The sequence below is a fragment of the Mustela lutreola genome, chromosome 16 (genome assembly GCF_030435805.1).
Source record: "Mustela lutreola isolate mMusLut2 chromosome 16, mMusLut2.pri, whole genome shotgun sequence".
Lineage (NCBI taxonomy): Eukaryota > Metazoa > Chordata > Mammalia > Carnivora > Mustelidae > Mustela > Mustela lutreola.
In genome coordinates this window covers 49,653,291-49,671,111 of record NC_081305.1, presented here as the reverse complement: position 1 = coordinate 49,671,111, position 17,821 = coordinate 49,653,291, and the positions used below count along the sequence as shown (strand labels likewise).

Here is a 17,821-nt window from a genome sequence, read left to right as displayed (position 1 = left end):
AGGGGCTTGCCTGTGCCCCAGGCCTCCAGCCAGCAGGAAGGGTTGGCTTCTGTGTGGGGTTGAGCCCCAAACCCTGCATTTTGGCTGGAGCAGGAGCGAGCAAGGAAGGGGGCAGGGCACATATGCTGGCTGAACTAGTTGCTTAGGTGGGTGACAGGAGGGATTGTTCCTGGCACAGCCTGGCTGCTGCCATGGGAGGGGAAGAGAAAACATGGGTGTGGTTTTCCTGAAGGCATTTTACTGAGGGACTAGGGGGCCCTTGGTATTTGGGGGAAGCAGAGAATAGGCTGGGACATGGTGGGCGGAGAGGCTGGCTCTGGGGCGTCAGGAGTGGGGTCCTCTTGTTTTCTGGGAGGGCGTTGGCCAGAGTGGGGGACCCTGGTCTGGGCTGTGGCGGGAGAGCATCTCCATGTTTGCTCTGGGGGGTTGTGTTGCAGGTTTGTGCTGGGGGAAGTGGGTGGGAGAGTCTTTGGGGTATGATTTACTACAAACCTGGTGCCTTAAAACCACCTACATTTATTCTCCTGCAGTTCTGGGGGTCACAGGTCCAAGATGGGTCTTCTGAGCTGAAGTGCCCCGTTCCTTCTGGAGGCTCCAGGCGAGAAGCCGTCCCCCGCATATTTTCCCGCCTCCAGAGCAGCCCATACGTCTCCAAGCTCACGCTGCAAGTAAGTGGCCTAGCTGGGATTTGAACTCGAGGCACCAGAGGCCCTGACAGGACACCCTTGTGGGCAGGGTCATTTGGAGGGAGACGGTAACAGAGGCCGGCCCCAGCTGGGGATGGGACAGCAGCAGGCACCGAGCGTCCGCCTTGGGTGCCTCTGAGGGTCTCCAGCCCCCTCCTTGGGTGTCTCCTGTCCTCTCCTCCTCACTGTCTCTGACTGCAGCACCCAGCTTGGCTGTGCTTCTCAGCTTCTCTGACTGTCTCTGTCTCTACAGGGTCTCTCAGAGTCTGCGTCCCTGTCCCTTGGACTGGGCAAGTCGCGCGTGTGTGTGTGTGTTCACATGTGTGTGCGCATCCTGGGCGTGCATGTGATGTTGTGGGACAGCCTGGAAGTTTTCCTGTCCTGTGACTTTCAGGCCCAGAGGGGACCGCACAGGGTCCCTTGGCTAAGGGGCCGTGGGGGAGAAGACCCTCTGGAGGGCCGGGCTCAGGCTCAAGGACAGCCGATGCATGGCTGGGCGTGACCTTTCCTATCCTGGCTTCACGCCACCAGGAACCAAGGACAGCATCTGCTGGCCGGCTCTGTCCCTCAGCGGGTGGGGTCGGACCGCAGCTAGGGCCGCCCGCCCTTCCGGCTGTTGCCTAGGGATGCTCCACCAGGGGGCGCCCACACCCAGGGCAGTGCAGCGATGCCGGGCGGGAGCGGCCCACCTTCGGGCCCCTCTCCTCCTGCGACGTCCTGGGTAAGCCGGGGAGGAGGTCGTTTAGTTGTTTAATCAACATGGATTGAAAACCTGCAGTGAGCAGAACAAGCACAGTCTGTCCCTGGAGGAGTCTGGGAGTGATGGAGCTTGGATGGGGAAGGGGTGGAGAGGGAGGGAGGGAGGGAGAAGGTCTGAGAAGGTGACAACTGTCCTGCAGCCTGAGTGGAAGAGAGGGCAGCCAGGAGCTTCACAGGCAAAGGGAGCAAGAGGAAGAGGTGAAGTCAGAGAAGTGGACAGAAGCCCCAGGGTTCTGTAGGCCAGGTGGGAGGAGTTGGCTTATGAAGGCAAGAATGAGGAGGAGCTATGCAGGGTTTGAAGCTGACTTCTGCCTAGACCTCAGGGCCCTGCCCCAAACCTCCTTTCCCAGCCTCGCTGCACCTGGAATGCGGGGACCCCACTCCTGAATCCCCCTCTAATATTTGGAGGCGGGGGGTACTGAGGTGTCAGGATCAGGCCAGGAGCCCAGACAAAACTTGTCTCCCGGGGGCGCCTGGGTGGCTCAGTGGATTAAGACTCTGCCTTCGGCTCAGGTCATGGTCTCGGGCTCCTGGGATCAGTCCCACATCTGGCTCTCTGCTCAACGGGGAGCCTGCTTCCTCCTCTCTCTCTGCCTGCCTCTGCCTCCTTGTGACCTGTCTGTCAAATAAATAAATAAAATCTTAAAAAAAAAAAAAAAAAAAAAAACCTTGTCTCTCCCTGCCTCCATGCTGCTTATTGGCAAGCTCTCTACCTAGTCCCAGAGGGACTTTGTTTGCCTTAAAATTTATTGTGAAAATTTATAGGTGGCAGTTTCCTGATGTTCCCAACCAAGAACTCAGTGGCCAACCAACCCTGTCATATTTGTTTCACACCATGGTGTGGCTAAGTGGTGTCTCCCTAGACTCATCCACTGACGTCCTAACCCACATACATCAAAATGTATCTATTCAGAAATAAGGTCTTTATTATTTTTAAAAATATTTTATTTGGGGGTGCCTGGGTGGCTCAGTGGGTTAAAGCCTCTGCCTTCGGATCAGGTCATGATCTCAGGGTCCTGGGATCGAGCCCTGCATCGAGCTCTCTGCTCAGTGGGGAGCCTGCTTCCCCCTCTCTCTCTGCCTGCCTCTCTGCCTACTTATGATCTGTGTGTCAAATAAATAAATAAAATCTTTAAAAAAATAAAGATTTTATTTATTTGATAGAGATCACATGTAGGCAGAGAAGCAGGCAGAGAGCGAGAGGGGGAAGCAGGCTCTCCGATGAGCAGAGAGTCCTTCCTGTGGCTCAGTCAGGTGGACACATAAATGCAGGGCTCGATCCCAGGACCCTGAGATCATGACCTGACCTGAAGGCAGAGGCTTAACCCACTGAGCCACCCAGGCGCCCCTAGAAATAAGATCTTTAAAGGGGTAGTTAAGCTAAACTCAATCATATGTCTATGTCCAATCCAATATGCCTGGTGTCCTCATAAGAGGAGGAAATTTTGAAAATGGACAGATACAGGGAAGACCATGTGAAGACACAGGGAGAAGACAAGCTGTGGAGGCAGGCCTCAGAAGAAACCAATCCTCCAACACCTTGCTCTTGGATTTCTAGTCTCAAATATAAGAAAATAAATTTCTGTTGGTTGAGCCACCCAGCCTGTGGGACCTCGTTAGGGCAGCCCCAGCAAACGAACACAAGAAGTATATTAGTTATCTATGTTGTGTCCCAAAGAACCACAATTACCATGGCTTGAAATCATGTACTCTGATTTTCTCACAGTTCCCATGGGTCAGGGAGTCCAGGCGTCACAGCTTATCAGGACCTCTGGTCAGGCATGAGGCTGTGTTCAAGGTGTAGGCTGGGGCTGCAGTCCCGTCCAAGGTTGGGATCCTCTTCCGGGCTCACGTGGAAGAACTCATTTCCTTTCCTCTGTAGAACCCATGGAAGCAGGTGGCTTCAAGGGCAGAATCAACTGACATTTCACATCTCTCACCTCTAGCCCCAATTTCAAAGACCTTGCCTGATAATATCAGGCCCACCCAGGGCAACCTTTCTATATTAGCGCTCTTCAGGGAAACAGAACCAATAGGATCTATATTGGTGTCTATTCTATCTCTATATCAAGAGACAGAGAGAGATGTTATGTATCTTACACTTATTTTAAAGAGATCTACTATATGATGTTGGCTCATGCAATTATGGGTGAGGTCCCATGATCTGCTATCTGCATGTTGGAGGCCAGGAAAGCCAGTGTGTATTTCCAAGGCCCAAGAACCAGAGAGCCGATGGTGTGGATTCCAGGTTGGGTCTGAAGGCCTGAGAACAGGAGCACTGAGGGCAGGCAAAGATCAGCTTTCCTGCTCAGTCAGGTAGAGAGAGAATCGAGCCTTCCTGCACCTTTTTGTTCTAGCCAGCCCGGGGATTGGGTGATGGCCACCCCCGGTGGGGAGGGCCATTGGCTTTACTCATTCTACTGATGCAAATGCTTCTCTCTTCCAGAAACACCTTCACAGAAACACACAGAAATTGAGTTTAATGAGATACCTGGGCTTCCTGTGGCTCAGTCAGGTGGACACATAAAATTAACTGTTATATTTCCTTTTGATTAACATCAAATGACAGGGAGCCTTGACTGCACCTTCCCAGATCCCTTCACCTTCACCATATCACATAACCTATCATGGGAGTGATGTCTGTCATGTCCACTGGCCACCTGAAGAAAGGGCACTTGGTGTACAAGGGCATGGGTCACTGGGGATTGGCATGGAAAGTGGTGGTCACTCCTGGGGAGGCCATTTGGTGCATATCTGTCCCTGTCCACGTTTTTTTACTGAAAACAGAGGGATGTGTTTTCCCTGTACAGAAGGGACTGTGTGATCCAGGGTGACTGCCAGGGAGTCTTCTCTGGCCCCCACGCTGGGATGTGACCATGCACATGGGGACCTGCTAGATGGGCCTTGGATGGGGGTGGACTCCGGGGCTGGAGACACTCCTGGTTACATCACTTCCGGGTTACAGGAATCACTTCCTGGTTCAGGATGTCACATCACTTCCTGGTTCTGTGCCTGGCCAAGAGACTTCAGAGGACCTCTACTTACCCCCCAGTCAAGTGGGGATCACACTCCTTCCCTAAGACAGGCCCATTCGGGCAGGGCTGGCTGGGCACCCATGGGAGCCCCAAGAGATGTCAGAAAGGAGCATCTTCAGTCTGTGGGAGGCATAGGCCACCCCCTGGGCTCCTGCCCACCACCCACCTTGCTTAATGTGCATCTCTGCTCTCTTTCCTGCACTCAGATGAAAAAAGTTATTTTATTTTTAGCCTCTGGCCCTGGGAGTCCTTCTTTGGTCCCTATGCCTCCTGCTATGTGTGTAGGGGGAGCAGGTGCTCCAGGGACATCTGTCACCCCAGCCCCTAATCCTTTCCTCTCTAGGGAGCACAGGTGGTCATCACAAAGATGGAGTGATGGGCAGAGTGGCCCAAACCAGAATCTAATTCCACACAGCCCGACATCACAAGCCCCCTCCTTCCAGAGGGAAGGGATTTGGATTGGAGGGCTTGAGCATGTGGGGGCACCACCCTGTGATCAAAGAGGGTAGGCCCAGGCTCTCATCCTGCCTGGGCCACCTTGGAGCTGGACTGTTTCAGAAACCCAGGACACATTTCCCAGGACCCACAGAGTGGCTGTCAGGGAAGGGAGGGGGGAGTGTGAGGAAGAGGGAAAGGTTCAGGCTCCCCAGTTCCTCTCAGGGTCTCTCTTCTCCTTTGACCACCTGTGAGGGTGGGGCTGCCTTTCTCTGGAATCGGGGGTGGGTGGAGTGCAGATCCTTGCCAACCCTTTCTTGGCTGGCAGCTTTGAGATGCTGGTGGACAGAGAGGGACACAGGGGCCTTTGGGGCAAGAGTAACAGCCGAGGTCCCTGGGAAGGGTCAGGTAGGTCTCAGGTACCTTCAAAGCCTGCAGTCCCCATGCCCAGCTCTGTTCTCCAGGATGAATGGTTCATCTGGCTGGTAAGGCAGGGGGCAGGGGCTCAGAGGGCCTGGGGCTGGATTAGATGCCTGATCTAGTCAAGGGGGTTAGTTTCCCCCAAAAGCACCGGGGGCAGGGTGTGGCTGGCCAGAAACAAGAACGCCAGGGGTCTACAGTGGTGTTTGCTAAGTTCCCCGTTTAAACTCCTAGAGGTCTTCACTCATCCATACCCACCTCTCCTGCTTTATTTTTCTTAGCATGTAGAATGCGACATACATTATCACTTGTTTAGATTTTATATAAACTCACCAGGACAAGACTTTTGTGGCCCTCACACCCTATTGCTTTGTCCCCAGCTCTAAAGACAAGACCCAGGAGGGGCCTGGATCAGGACAGAGGGTCTGGACACCACAAGGCCTAACCTGGGCCCCTCTGATGATTTCCTGTGATCTTATCTGTGTCTCAGATGCCTGGACTCCCAGTTTGCTTGTCCGTATGAGGTCCCATGAGGCCCCTCACAGAGGGTTCTACATGTTGTCTAGCTACTACTGTTTGAAAAAAGAAGTTAAATCTGCACAGCCAGTTGCTTGAGGCCATTGGGTTCAAAACCTTTGCTTACTTTCTGGCTCCAGAGTAAGGGATGGCAGAGGAGGGCAGGTGCTGGGACTCTGCCCTCTGACCTCTCTTATTGTACCTGCTGACTGGCAGGTAGAGGGAGGCTGGCTGGGGCTCTGTTGGCATGGAGAACTCCTTTCACTATTGCGGACCCCAATGGCCTGAGATGAAGCAGGTGGGCTTGGGTTCTCCCCACAGCCAGCTGGGCCATACATTCCACATCCACACCTTGACCCCGTGTGGAGTCCTCCATCTGGAAGCAACCTTAGGGAGTTGGGGAGCTCCAGAAGCAGGTGGTGACCAACCCCCCACCTTCGCCCCCCAGCCTGGGCCTCCTAACTCTATGCTGGTGCCTGCAACTCTTGCCTTCCCCTCTGTATTCTTCTGTAGCTCAGAGCTCTGCTCCTATGTCCCTGCCAGTCCCTGGGCAGCTTCCTTTCTGGCAGAGGAGGTAAAAGCTGAAGTGCAAGGGATGTTCAGGCTAAGCTGGAGTCCTAGGATTTCCATGTACGAGTTCACTGGAGACTGCAAAAACCATCCTGTAGGGCCGGGAGAGGTCCACATCCGCTCTGGTCACAGCGGAGTTTGGGCCTGCCTGGGGGCCTTGGGAAACCGCCTGGGAGGCTCATTCAATGAAGAGTAGCACTTGCTTCCAATCAGAACCTTGCTGGTTGCTGCAGATGTTCGGGTGAATCATGGCTGAATGCGGCTGGGTCTGTAAGGGGACCCCACCTAGCATGGCGGGTTTTCCTGCAGGAGTTGAGGAGGTGTGGGGTAGGAGTAGAGGGGCCTTTTGGTCCAACAAACAGTTGAGGCTGAGGGGGATTTTCCTGGAGCAGTGGTTCTCAACCAGGGGCCATGTGGGGGAGAGAAGGTGGAGGCCCGGCACAGGGAGGCTACTGACCCCCTACGAGACTCAGGATGGCCCTCACAACAAGGAACGGTCTGGCACAGATGTTACGAGTCCCATGGTTGAGAAGCTGAGCTGGATGACCTGCAAGAGCCGGTATGGCTCAAAAGGCTGAGGCCGTCCTGGGCTGTCATTGTCATGGAAAGGAGGGATGGGGATCCGGGACAGCTCAGTGGTTCCCTAAGGTCCCAGGCCACGAAGGAGAGAAAGCATAGCTGGTTCATGCGCAACCACACACACGAGCACGCAGCAGACGCCCAGGAACCGCGAGCGCTGGGACCTCTTCGGGGCAGGAAGCTTCGTGGGCCTCAGTTTCCCCAACAGGGCAATTAGAGACCAGGGCTTGGGGGCCGGGCCAGGAAGCATCACAGCCCTGGCCCGCGAGGCCGTTCGCAAACCAAGGTACCGCAGAGGGATTCTAGACAGAGAGGGAGAATCAATAGTCAAAAAAGGGAACAGGTTACCCCACGTCCAGGCCCGGCCTCCCTGGGCCTTGTGCGGACTTCCAAAACGACCGGGCAGTTGGGGGCCGGGCAAGAACTACAACTCCCACAATGCCGCGCGCCGCTTACGCCACGGAAGGAGCGACTGCCGCCGGCCAACGGGAGGGGCGAGGCGGGGCCTCGGCGCACGTGGCGTCGTGACGCGCCAACGGCGACGTAGGGGTTTGTGTGCGCGAGAGGCCGCCGATAAAGGTTGGGTGCCTCGCGCCGGGGGCTGTTGGGAGGGAGCGCGCCCCCGCCCCCCTCTCAGGCCCCGACTCCCGTCCCGCCGCTGCCGGGGCCCCGTCTTCCCATCGGCCCCCGCGGGAAGGCCCTAGGTCTCCCCCGCTCATTCCCCCGGTCGGGGCCGCAGGTGAGAGACCGGAGGGGTGGGGGTGGGGGGAGGGACCGGAGGGCGGAGACGTTGGGGAAACGGAGAGCGTGAAACCGGAAGGGACGCCTTAAAGGGAAGGGCGCTACTTCACCTCCGACTTCGTCCGCTAGGCGGGCTCCGCCCTCTTAAAGGGCAAGGGCTGCTTTTAGAGGGGAGGGTCAGGTTGTGCGGTTCCCCGCCGTCCCCGGTTTTTCTCCGCTAAGGACGGGCCCTCTTGTGGAAAGGTCGCGGACAGTGTCCCATACATCGACGGGGTAGTTTATGAGCCCTGGTGGCTTCGACGCCCCCTCTAGCTTAGCTGAGCAAAAGGAGTTAGGTGGGCAGCGGGAGCAGCCTCTTAAAGGGGAAGTCGGGCCTGATGGAAGGGTGTGGTCCGGCTTTGGGCAGGATGGGTCCGGCTCGGGCCCAGGGCGGACCGCTCTCGTTTAAGGCCTACTCAGCCTTCCGAGAGGCACGTGCAGCTTCTCGTAAAAGGACTTGCTTCCATTTTAAAGAGGACGCTCATCGTATTAAAGGGAATCTTGATAGCCCGTCTAAAGGGGAAGCCCGGCCTTTTTCATTCAGGACACATCTTCGCTGGGCTCGCTCTGCCAGACGTTGTTTTAGGCGCTGGAGTGCGACAGTGACTAAGATGCCACTCGATTTAGCGGGCAGAGGGCTAGGGATGCTGCCGAGCGCCCCACAGCCCTCGGGACAGGTCCCTGGCACTGGCCAGCCCCACATCTCAACAGGGCTGAGGGTTGGAAACCTTGATGAGAAGCAGGTTGGGAGGTGATAAGTGCTGTAGAGAACGGGGAGTGTTGGAAGGGGTTGCAAGTCTACGTCTGGGGCAGGGAATGCCTCCACGCGGTGACATGTCAGCAAGCACCCTGCCAGGAAGGGGGTGGTCCCTGGTGGGGGTCCTGGGTGGTGTGAGAGGCTAGCGGGAGGTCAGGGAGGGAGGTGGCCGAGGGCATGGGAAGTCTGCAGGCTCCTGCAAGACATCTGTCTTCTCTGAAGTGGGAGCTGTAGAGGCCTTTGGCAAGTTCCCCACAGCCTCTGTGTTGGGCGCACACTGGGGTAGGGCTGGAAGCATGGAGATCTGTTTTAGGAGGCTGTTGCCACTGCCCAGGAGGAAGGCCCTGGACAAAGGTGGCAATGGGGGACTCAGAGAAGTGGCCACATTCCAGATATGTTCGTGCTGGGACAGGAGAGCCCACCGATGGGTTGGGCATAGGTGGTGAGAGAAAGAGGCGATGCCTGGGGAAGGGCTGAGTGGTATTCAGGGAGGGAGATGGTGGGTGAAGAACGAAGCAAGCAGGAGTAAACCCCTGCCCCCCCAAGTTAGATTTGGGGCATGTTAAGTTTGAGTTGTCTGTGGGGCGTCCGTATGGCACACTGTAGCAGAGGGATTAGAGTTCAGAGGAGACCGGGTCAAATAGAGATACAGACTGAGATCTGAGAATGAGTGGGGGCTCCTTGGGAGACAGTGTGGATGAGGAAGAGGACAAGGATGTGCAGAGTCTGGGACTGAGTTCACAAGTCAGGGAGGTGAAAAGGCACCAGTGCCCCAAGGTGCGGAGAGTAGGTAAGGAGCAGAGACCATGCAGTTCAGCACCAAGGAATCCAGGAGTAGAGTCAGGGGAGGAGCATCTGAGTGATGGGGTTTGAGAGGGAAAAACCGCATGCTTTTTGTTTTCATTTGAGAGAAAGAAACAACGCAGAGGGAGAGTGAAAGGGAGAAGCTGACTCCCTGCTAAGCCGAGAGCCCAGTGCGGGGTTTGATCCCAAGACCCTGAGATCAGGACCACAGCTGAAGGCAGACGCCTGACTGAGCCACCTGGGCGCACTTTGACAGCACTCGGAGTTGCTTTGTTGCAAAAGGGGTGGGGAGAAATAAGGCCATAGCTGGAGGGCATGGTAAGGTGAAGGGTTTGTTGTTTAAAGAGGAGAGATGCAGCTCGTGGATACACTGAAACAGTCTAGGAGATAAGGAAAAGTTGTAGGTGGGAAGTCAAGAGTCCACGGGCCAGCAGCAGGCAGGGGACGGGATAGTTCCGGAATTCTCAGCTCAGTGCTAGTGGTGTTTGGTGCTGTGGAGGCCTGTTCTGTGCACTGGAAGGTGTCCAGCAGCATCCCTGGTTTCCCCTCACCAGATGCTGGGAGCACCAGCCCCTCCAGGTGACAGCTCGAGTCTCCAGGCATCGTCCCCTGGGATGGGAGAGTCATCATTTGTTCTCGTTGAGAATCACTGCTTTTGCAGTTGGAACATGGGAACGTTCTCTTCTGCTTGCTTTTATGTTCTCAGTGGCAAGGTCACCTGCTAAGAGGAGGGGGCGGAAGGAGAGAGGTTTGAGGGGAGCAGAGGCATGTTCAGTACCACCTGTTGGGTGGGAGTGTGTGTGGTGAATGGACAGAGGAGAGCAGTGTGAGCGGTGCTGGGAACTTTGAGATGCTCGAGTGAGAGTGCAAAGGAAGACTGAAGCCAAGGCCGCCCGCCGGCTTGGTTGGGTAGAGTGCTCGACTCTTGATCATGGAGCTGTGAGTTTAAGCCGCACATTGGGCATGGGGATTACCTTAAAAATAAAATTTTGGGGCACCTGGGTGGCACAGCCGGTTGAGCAGCCGATTCCTGGTTTCGGCTAAGGTAATGATCTCAGCGTCATGAGATCAAGGCCCACATCAGGCTCCATGCTCAGCGGGGAATCTGCTTGAGATTCTCTCTCTCTCCCTCCTGCTTGTGCAGGCTGTCTCTCTCTCTCTCTCAAATAAATATATCTTTAAGAAAAATAAAATCTTAAAATAATTTTTTTAAAAGGGAGACTGCAGCCAGACAGGAAGTGAAGATGTGGATGGGGTGCTGGGCGCAGAGGCATTATGGGTCTAGGGGAGGTTAGGGATCTTTGATTAATACCCAAAAGGGAGAAGGTGAGCAGGATGGGGCGTGGTGGAGGGTAGAATTCTCGCAGGGCTTTAGTTACAGTGGCATTCGGAACTGGTGGGAACTGGTATTGAGGCGGGGTGGAAGATGAGGTTTTAGAGGGAGAAGGGTCAAGTGTCAGATGCCAGTGTGCTAGAGAGACCCCACGCTTCTTCAAGGACAGTGTCTATCTGTAGAGGGAAGGAGCTTAGTCCTAGGGAAAGTGCTGGGCCTCCTAAAGACCACGCACAGCTTTCTCAGACTTGTCTGGCTTGGAGGGGATGGCCAGCACCCTATGGCTGGTGAGCACTCCTCCCAATTTTCCAGAACTTTCTGTTTCAGCACCTAAAGCCTTGCACTGGGGCAGACCTGGACCACCAGGGGCCCTCATTTTAAGGGAGTCTCCCTATCCCTGGCTGGGGGGCTGGGGTGGTCCTCTCTGCCTCTTCGGGGGCAAAGGTGTATGTCCAGGTTGAGAAGATGGGGTGTTTGGGTGGAGGTGGGGTGAGCTCCCGCCTTCCCTTGACCCAGAATCCCCCGCCAGGTGTGATGGTCGGCTCCCACGCAGACATGGCACCCGCCTCTACCACTGAGGGGCCCGGGGAGAAGCCCGGCCCCACAGCCCACACCCCGGCGGCCCAGTATGAGTGTGGGGAGTGTGGCAAGTCGTTCCGGTGGTCATCTCGGCTCCTCCACCACCAGCGTACGCACACGGGCGAGCGGCCCTACAAGTGCCCCGACTGCCCCAAGGCCTTCAAGGGCTCGTCCGCCCTGCTCTACCACCAGCGGGGCCACACGGGCGAGCGGCCCTACCAGTGCTCCGACTGCCCCAAGGCCTTCAAGCGCTCCTCGCTACTGCAGATACACCGCAGTGTGCATACCGGCCTGCGGGCCTTCACATGCGGCCAGTGCGGCCTGGCCTTCAAGTGGTCTTCCCACTATCAGTACCACCTGCGGCAGCACACAGGCGAGCGGCCCTACCCGTGTCCCGACTGCCCCAAGGCCTTCAAGAACTCGTCCAGCCTGCGGCGGCACCGGCACGTGCACACGGGCGAGCGGCCCTACACCTGCGGCGTGTGCGGCAAGAGCTTTACCCAGAGCACCAACCTGCGGCAGCACCAGCGCGTGCACACCGGCGAGCGGCCCTTCCGCTGCCCGCTCTGCCCCAAGACCTTCACGCACTCGTCTAACCTGCTGCTGCACCAGCGCACGCACGGCTCCGCGGCTGCCGCCGCCCCCGCCCCCTCTGCCGCCGCTGCTCCTGCCCCGCCACAGCACGAGCCTGGCGCCAAGGTATTGGTGTCGGACGCCTACCTGCACGCGCCCGCGCCGCCGCCGCCGCCCGCGCCTCCGCCGGTGGTGCCGGAGCTCTTTCTGGCTGCTGCGGAGACCACGGTGGAGCTGGTGTACCGCTGCGAGGGCTGCGAGCTGGGCTTCGGCAGCGAGGAGCTGCTCATGGAGCACCAGCCCTGTCCCGGGCCCGAAGCCGCTACCCCGCCACAGGACGGGCAGGGCACCACAGCGCCCAAGGCAGACCCTGCCCCGCTGCCCTCCCAGTCCCCGCCGGCCCCCGTGCCGCAGCCCCCTCCTGCCTCCGCAGCCCCCGGCTTCGCCTGCCTCCCATGTGGGAAGTCCTTCCGGACGGTGGCCGGCCTCTCCCGCCACCAGCACAGCCATGGCGCGGCCGGTGGCCAGGCGTTCCGCTGTGGCAGCTGCGACGGCGCCTTCCCACAGCTGGCCAGCCTCCTGGCGCACCAGCAGTGCCACGTGGAAGAGGCGGCTGCCGGGCGCCCGCCCCCCCAGGCGGAGGCCGCCGAGGTCACCTGTCCCCAGGAGCCCCTGGCCCCAGCCGTCCCCACCCCGCCCACCGCCGTCCCCGCGCCGGCGCCCGCCCCCGCGGGCACCGAGCGGCCCTACAAATGCGCAGAGTGTGGCAAGGCCTTCAAGGGCTCCTCGGGGCTGCGCTACCACCTGCGGGACCACACGGGCGAGCGGCCCTATCAGTGCGGCGAGTGCGGCAAGGCCTTCAAGCGCTCCTCGTTGCTAGCCATCCACCAGCGCGTGCACACGGGCCTGCGGGCCTTCACGTGTGGCCAGTGCGGCCTCACGTTCAAGTGGTCCTCGCACTACCAGTACCACCTGCGGCTGCACTCAGGTGAGCGGCCCTACGCCTGCGGGGAGTGTGGCAAGGCCTTCCGGAACACGTCGTGCCTGCGGCGCCACCGGCACGTGCACACGGGAGAGCGGCCCCACGCCTGCGGCGTGTGCGGCAAGAGCTTCGCGCAGACCTCCAACCTGCGGCAGCACCAGCGCGTGCACACGGGCGAGCGGCCCTTCCGCTGCCCGCTCTGCCCCAAGACCTTCACGCACTCGTCCAACCTGCTGCTGCACCAGCGCACGCACTCTGCCGAGCGCCCCTTTGCCTGCCCTGTGTGCGGCCGCAGCTTTGTCATGGCGGCCTACCTGCAGCGGCACCTGAGGACACACGCCCCCGCGCCCACGGCCGCCGCCGGCCCCGCAGCCCCCGCCTCCAGCTCCCAGCCCCCCGCCCCGCTGGCTGCCGCTCCAGCGGCGTCTGCCACCCAAGACGTCCACGTTCTCCCACACCTCCAGGCCACGCTCTCCCTCGAGGTGGCAGGGGGCCAGGCTCCGGCCCCGCCCCCAGGCCAGGCAGCCCCCAACTCCCAGACTTTTCTCCTGGTGCAGACCGCCCAGGGCCTGCAACTCATCCCCAGCAGCGTCCAGCCCCCCACGCCACCGCCCCCACCGGCTCCCCCCAAGCTCATCCTGCTGCCCTCGTCCAGTCCTGGTGCCGGGAGCAGCCGCGGTAGGCAGGGCCCACGGGCAGCAGGAAAATCCGGTCAGGCGCCTGGAGTAGTATGGCTGCCAGGTCCTGGGGGACTGGGGGTTCAGGGCGGGGGCAACGCAGGGGCCAGCGGGGGAGGGCAGAGCCTCATCGTTCTACAGAATGTAGGGGGTGGGGAGGCAGGGACCCAGGAAGTGAGTGGGGTCCAGCTCCAGCCCCTTCGGCCAGGCCCGGAAGTGACCACGGTCCAGCTCCAGCCAGCCCAGGAGGTGACCACGGTCCAGCTCCAGCCGGCTCAGGAGGTGACCACGGTCCAGCTCCAGCCTGTGGCAGGCCAGCTCTCCAATCCCAGTGGGGGAGCAGTGACCACTGAGGCCCCCAACCTGCTGGTGGTTCAGAGTGGTACAGCGGAGGAGCTGCTGGCGGGCCCTGGCCCCGGGGAGCCCGGTGATGGTGACACCAGTACTGGCGTCGTCCAGGATGTGCTCTTCGAGACGCTGCAGACAGACGAGGGGTTGCAGAGCGTCCTGGTGCTGAGCGGGGCAGATGGCGAGCAGACCCAGCTATGTGTGCAGGAGGTAGAGACCCTCCCCACTGGGCTGGCAGAGCCTCCTGCCCCAGGCCCACCGGGACAGAAACTGCTCATCATCCGCAGCGCACCGGCCACGGAGCTGCTGGAGAACAGCCCTGGTGGGGGAGGCGCTCCCACACTGCAGCTGCTGACCCCTCCACCACCGGGCCAAGCCTCTGGTCCAGTGAGCATCTCCACTGCACCCACCTCCCAGATGGTCCAAGTGGTACCCACTGGCGCTGCCCCCGGAGGCATGCCCCCACAGGGCCTGCCTTCTATCCAGATTGTCCAGACTCTGCCCGCAGTCCAGTTGGTGCACACATTTTGAAAAGAACCACTGGGTTCTTGAGGGCCCCACACAGAGACCTGGACTCCCTGCTTGGGCTGGGCTGGGCTGGGCTGCGCAGCGGGGCAGGGAAGCTGCGGGCTGCGCTTGCTAATAAAGACCGGAATTTCCTCTCCGCGGTTTTGTTCTCTTGGGGGCGGCTGCGGTGGGGGCAATGTCACGGCGGTAGCCACTGCTTGGGAGCTCGGAGTCTTGTTCTCTATTGCTTCCTGGCTCCCAGGGGACTGACTTTGCGATTGGGAGCCAGACACTTCTAAGTGAGGTTCTGTTTGTTCTCCAAGAAAAGGAGGCGCGGTGGTTATTAGAGTGGGGAAGAGTGGGGATCTAAAATCCGGGTTGTGCCACTTGTTCGCTGTCAGTCACCCGACTGGTCTCATCTGGAAAATGGGTGGGTGGGAATCCCTGTCCCGAAGTTCCCTGAGATAGAGCCCAGGTGGCTTGGGTGGAGGTTCCTGGGGTCGGATCTGAGTTTGGGAGCGCGGGACGCGGCCCCTCCCGCGAAGGCCGCAGAGCCAATGAGAACTGGGGCGCTCCCGTCGCCGGCCCCCACCCGCCTCGCAGCTTGCTTAGCAACCGCCCTCGTGCGCGTCTCCTCTGCCGGCCGCGTAAGTACCTTCCTGCCCGGCCCCGCCGCCCTCGTCCCCTCCGGCCCGGCTCCGCGACTGCTCCTCCCTCTGTTCCATCCCCGCCGGGGTCGCTGCTCCCCGGTCCCGTCCCTCCTCGGCCACCCGGCCGCCCTCCCGCCCCGGCCAGGATGCTTGGCAACCGTTGCTAAGGCAGGGTGCGGGCCCCGCCCCCTTCGAGCGCGGTCGTGACGTCATTTCCGCAGGCGACCCCTTCCCGACCCTGCTGCCCCCTCACCTAGTGGAAGGATTGAGGCGACCTGCAGAGGTTCTTGCGGTGCCTGCTCCCGCGACGCGGGTCGGGGACACCTGTGGGGCAGGGAGCGTGGTCCAGACCCTGGCTGTTTGGGGGCGGGGGGAGTTCCGCTGACTCCCCAGGGCAGCCCCAGAGCCTGGGAGGGAGCGCGGGCTGCGGGGTGTTGGCGTCTGCAGGGCTTTTGGGGGGAATTTGCTGAGCACCGCGGCAGGCGGAGCGGGGCGGTGGTCCGGGAGACTTGAGAAAGGTCGCAGGTTGGAGGGTGAATCCCGTCCTGCCTGGAACCTCGCTCGGGGGCCCCGAGCGTCCCCAGTGTCCCCATCTGGACCCTGCTGCTGCTGGTCACCATGCCTGGGGCGCTGTGGGGACGAGGGGGGCCCTTCACTGACGCTGGCCTGCTTGTTTCACCAGGTGCACGCCTGCTCCCCTCGGGGGTGCGGGAGCCTGGGGGCTGCCATGGCCCCCGGCCACTTGTCAGTGCGGGAGATGAGGGAAGATGAGAGACCCCTGGTGCTGGAGATGCTGAAGGTGAGAGCCGGCGGGGACGCCTCTTGAGCGGCTCCGGACACCTGCCTGAGCCAGCCCGCACTCCCGGAGCAGGATGCGTTCCTCCTGAGAGGCTTCCTGGCTCGGTCCCTTCCTTTCCTAGTGCCTTCTTCCTACCCATGGGGTCAAAAAGGTTTTAGGGGCACCTGGCTGGTTCATTGGGGACCGCGGGGTCGTGAGTTCAAGCCCTACTTTGGATGTAGAGATTACTTAAAAGTTTTCATAGCTGGAGAGCTGTGAGATGCGTGTGGCATCAGCTCTGTACTCCCTTTGCAGACTTCAGCCTGCCCTACGCCCACCCACCGCCTGAACACACCACCACCCCCCCCACCCCCCACCCCCCGCCAGCCCACAGGAGCCAGCCTCCCCAGCACTCTCCAAGCATAGCCCTTGGGTCTCAGCCTGGCCCTGAGTAACCCCCCCCCCACACCCGCCACCCCCCAGTGCCACCTCCTGCTGCCCAGAGAATGGTCCTCCTCGGAACTGGGCCAGTCCCCTGTACTGTTCTGGGCTCAGCCTCACACCTGCAGCTCCCCTGCATCGTATGTCCCCCCACAGCTCCCACCTCACTCACTCGCTCAGGACCCAGTGTGCCGGACTCTGTTTACCGGAGCCACAGCAGATGTGGGCTGTTCCCTGCCTGTTCCCTGGCTGCAGGCCCCAACACAGCGCCTTCCCTTCTCCTCCACCCCTTTGCCCCTACCTGGGCACAGCTCACCCCCTCTCCTCTCCCTGGAGGTCCCCTACCATGGGGGCCCTGGTGGGAGGGAAGACCCAGGACCCCGGCTCTGACAGCGCCTTTCGCCTGCAGGCAGGTGTGAAGGACACGGAGAACCGAGTGACCCTCCACGCCCTGACGCGGCCACCAGCCCTGCTCCTCCTGGCAGCGGCCAGCAGTGGCCTGCGCTTCGTCCTGGCCTCCTTTGCCCTGGCCCTTCTCCTGCCCGTGTTCCTGGCTGTGGCAGCCATGAAGCTGGGCCTGCGGGCCCGATGGGGCTCGCTGCCTCCGCCAGGTGGCCTGGGGGGCCCCTGGGTGGCCGTGCGTAGCTCAGGCGATGTGTGTGGGGTTCTGGCCCTGGCCCCAGGCTCCAGCGCTGGGGACGGGGCCCGGGTCACCCGCCTCTCTGTCTCTCGCTGGCACCGCCGCCGAGGTGTGGGCCGGCGGTTGCTGGCCTTTGCCGAATCCCGGGCACGGGCCTGGGCAGGCGGCATGGGGGAGCCCCGGGCCCGGCTCGTAGTCCCTGTGGCGGTGGCAGCGTGGGGTGTGGCGGGGATGCTGGAGGGGTGTGGCTACCAGGCTGAGGGGAGCTGGGGCTGCATGGGGTACACGCTGGTGAGGGAGTTCAGCAAGGACCTGTGACTCCGGACCGCGTGCGAGGGAGAGCACTGTGTGAGTGCTGACGGTGTGCAGGTTCTCCCTTGGTGGATGCCCAGCCTGCCCAGGGCCCAGAAGCAGGTCTGCAGAGGGCGAGACACCCCACTGCAGGCCAATATCTGACTGTAGTGTCTGAACTTTTCATAAAGGTCAACTGTCCAGCCCCCAACCCAGATTTTGTCTGCACTAAGACCTCCTCAGTCTGGTGCCAAGGTTGCACCATTTGTGTTCCAGGCCTGAGCCCAGGAGAGAGAAATGGGGAGGAGGAGAGTGGACCCGCCATATGGGGTAGGACTTGTGGCAAGGGCACCCCAAGTAGGGACGAGGCCCTCCTGGGAGTGGGGAGGGGTTTACTGACTGCTCGGAGCGGGTCAGCAGAGCCTTTGCAAAGGAGGGTAGCCTACCCAGAAGAAGGCCCTGGCCAGGACAGGGTGGGCACCAGGCTGCCCATGCCAGGCCCCTCCCCGGAAGGTGAGCTGAGAGGGGCCGCCAGACCCATCTGGTTTTTTGCACCCGATTGTTAATAAAGCCTGAAACTGCTTTGTGCAGAGCTCTCTCTCTGATGCCTTTTCCAGTCCGCGTCTGAGCGCCCCCCCCCCTCCTGTCTGGCTTCTCCTTTCCCCGACTTGACATTAATTG

At 60.2% G+C, this 17,821-nt stretch overlaps 2 protein-coding genes across 6 annotated transcripts; both read left to right on the top strand.

Moving 5' to 3' along the window:
* Positions 1–7,615: 7,615 nt before the first annotated feature.
* ZNF628 (zinc finger protein 628) lies at positions 7,616–14,497 on the top strand. The gene is made up of 2 exons (XM_059150851.1): positions 7,616–7,739; positions 11,204–14,497. The coding sequence occupies exon 2, from the start codon at positions 11,209–11,211 to the stop codon at positions 14,362–14,364; it is 3,156 nt and encodes a 1,051-aa protein (XP_059006834.1). The 5' UTR covers positions 7,616–7,739; positions 11,204–11,208; the 3' UTR covers positions 14,365–14,497.
* On the top strand, positions 7,616–17,732 carry NAT14 (N-acetyltransferase 14 (putative)). 5 transcript variants are annotated; one of them, XM_059150857.1, is made up of 3 exons: positions 7,616–7,739; positions 15,673–15,789; positions 16,619–17,732. In XM_059150857.1, exons 2-3 carry the CDS (start codon positions 15,718–15,720, stop codon positions 17,165–17,167), a joined length of 621 nt encoding a protein of 206 aa, XP_059006840.1. In that variant the 5' UTR covers positions 7,616–7,739; positions 15,673–15,717; the 3' UTR covers positions 17,168–17,732. The 5 variants fall into 5 exon arrangements, with proteins under 5 accessions (XP_059006840.1, XP_059006838.1, XP_059006842.1 ...); XM_059150855.1 differs by lacking the exon at positions 7,616–7,739 and adding an exon at positions 14,651–14,987; XM_059150859.1 differs by lacking the exon at positions 7,616–7,739 and adding an exon at positions 15,130–15,273.
* Positions 17,733–17,821: the final 89 nt, after the last annotated feature.

What these genes read in the sequence shown, in the direction of transcription:
- ZNF628 (XM_059150851.1), top strand. Translation starts at nt 11,209, where the DNA reads ATGGTCGGCTCCCACGCAGACATGGCACCCGCCTCTACCACTGAGGGG.
- NAT14 (XM_059150855.1), top strand. Translation starts at nt 14,898, where the DNA reads ATGAGAACTGGGGCGCTCCCGTCGCCGGCCCCCACCCGCCTCGCAGCT. An exon ending in GCGTCTCCTCTGCCGGCCGC is followed by an intron (nt 14,988 to 15,672) that starts GTAAGTACCTTC and finishes TTGTTTCACCAG; the next exon opens with GTGCACGCCTGCTCCCCTCG. An exon ending in TGGTGCTGGAGATGCTGAAG is followed by an intron (nt 15,790 to 16,618) that starts GTGAGAGCCGGC and finishes TTTCGCCTGCAG; the next exon opens with GCAGGTGTGAAGGACACGGA.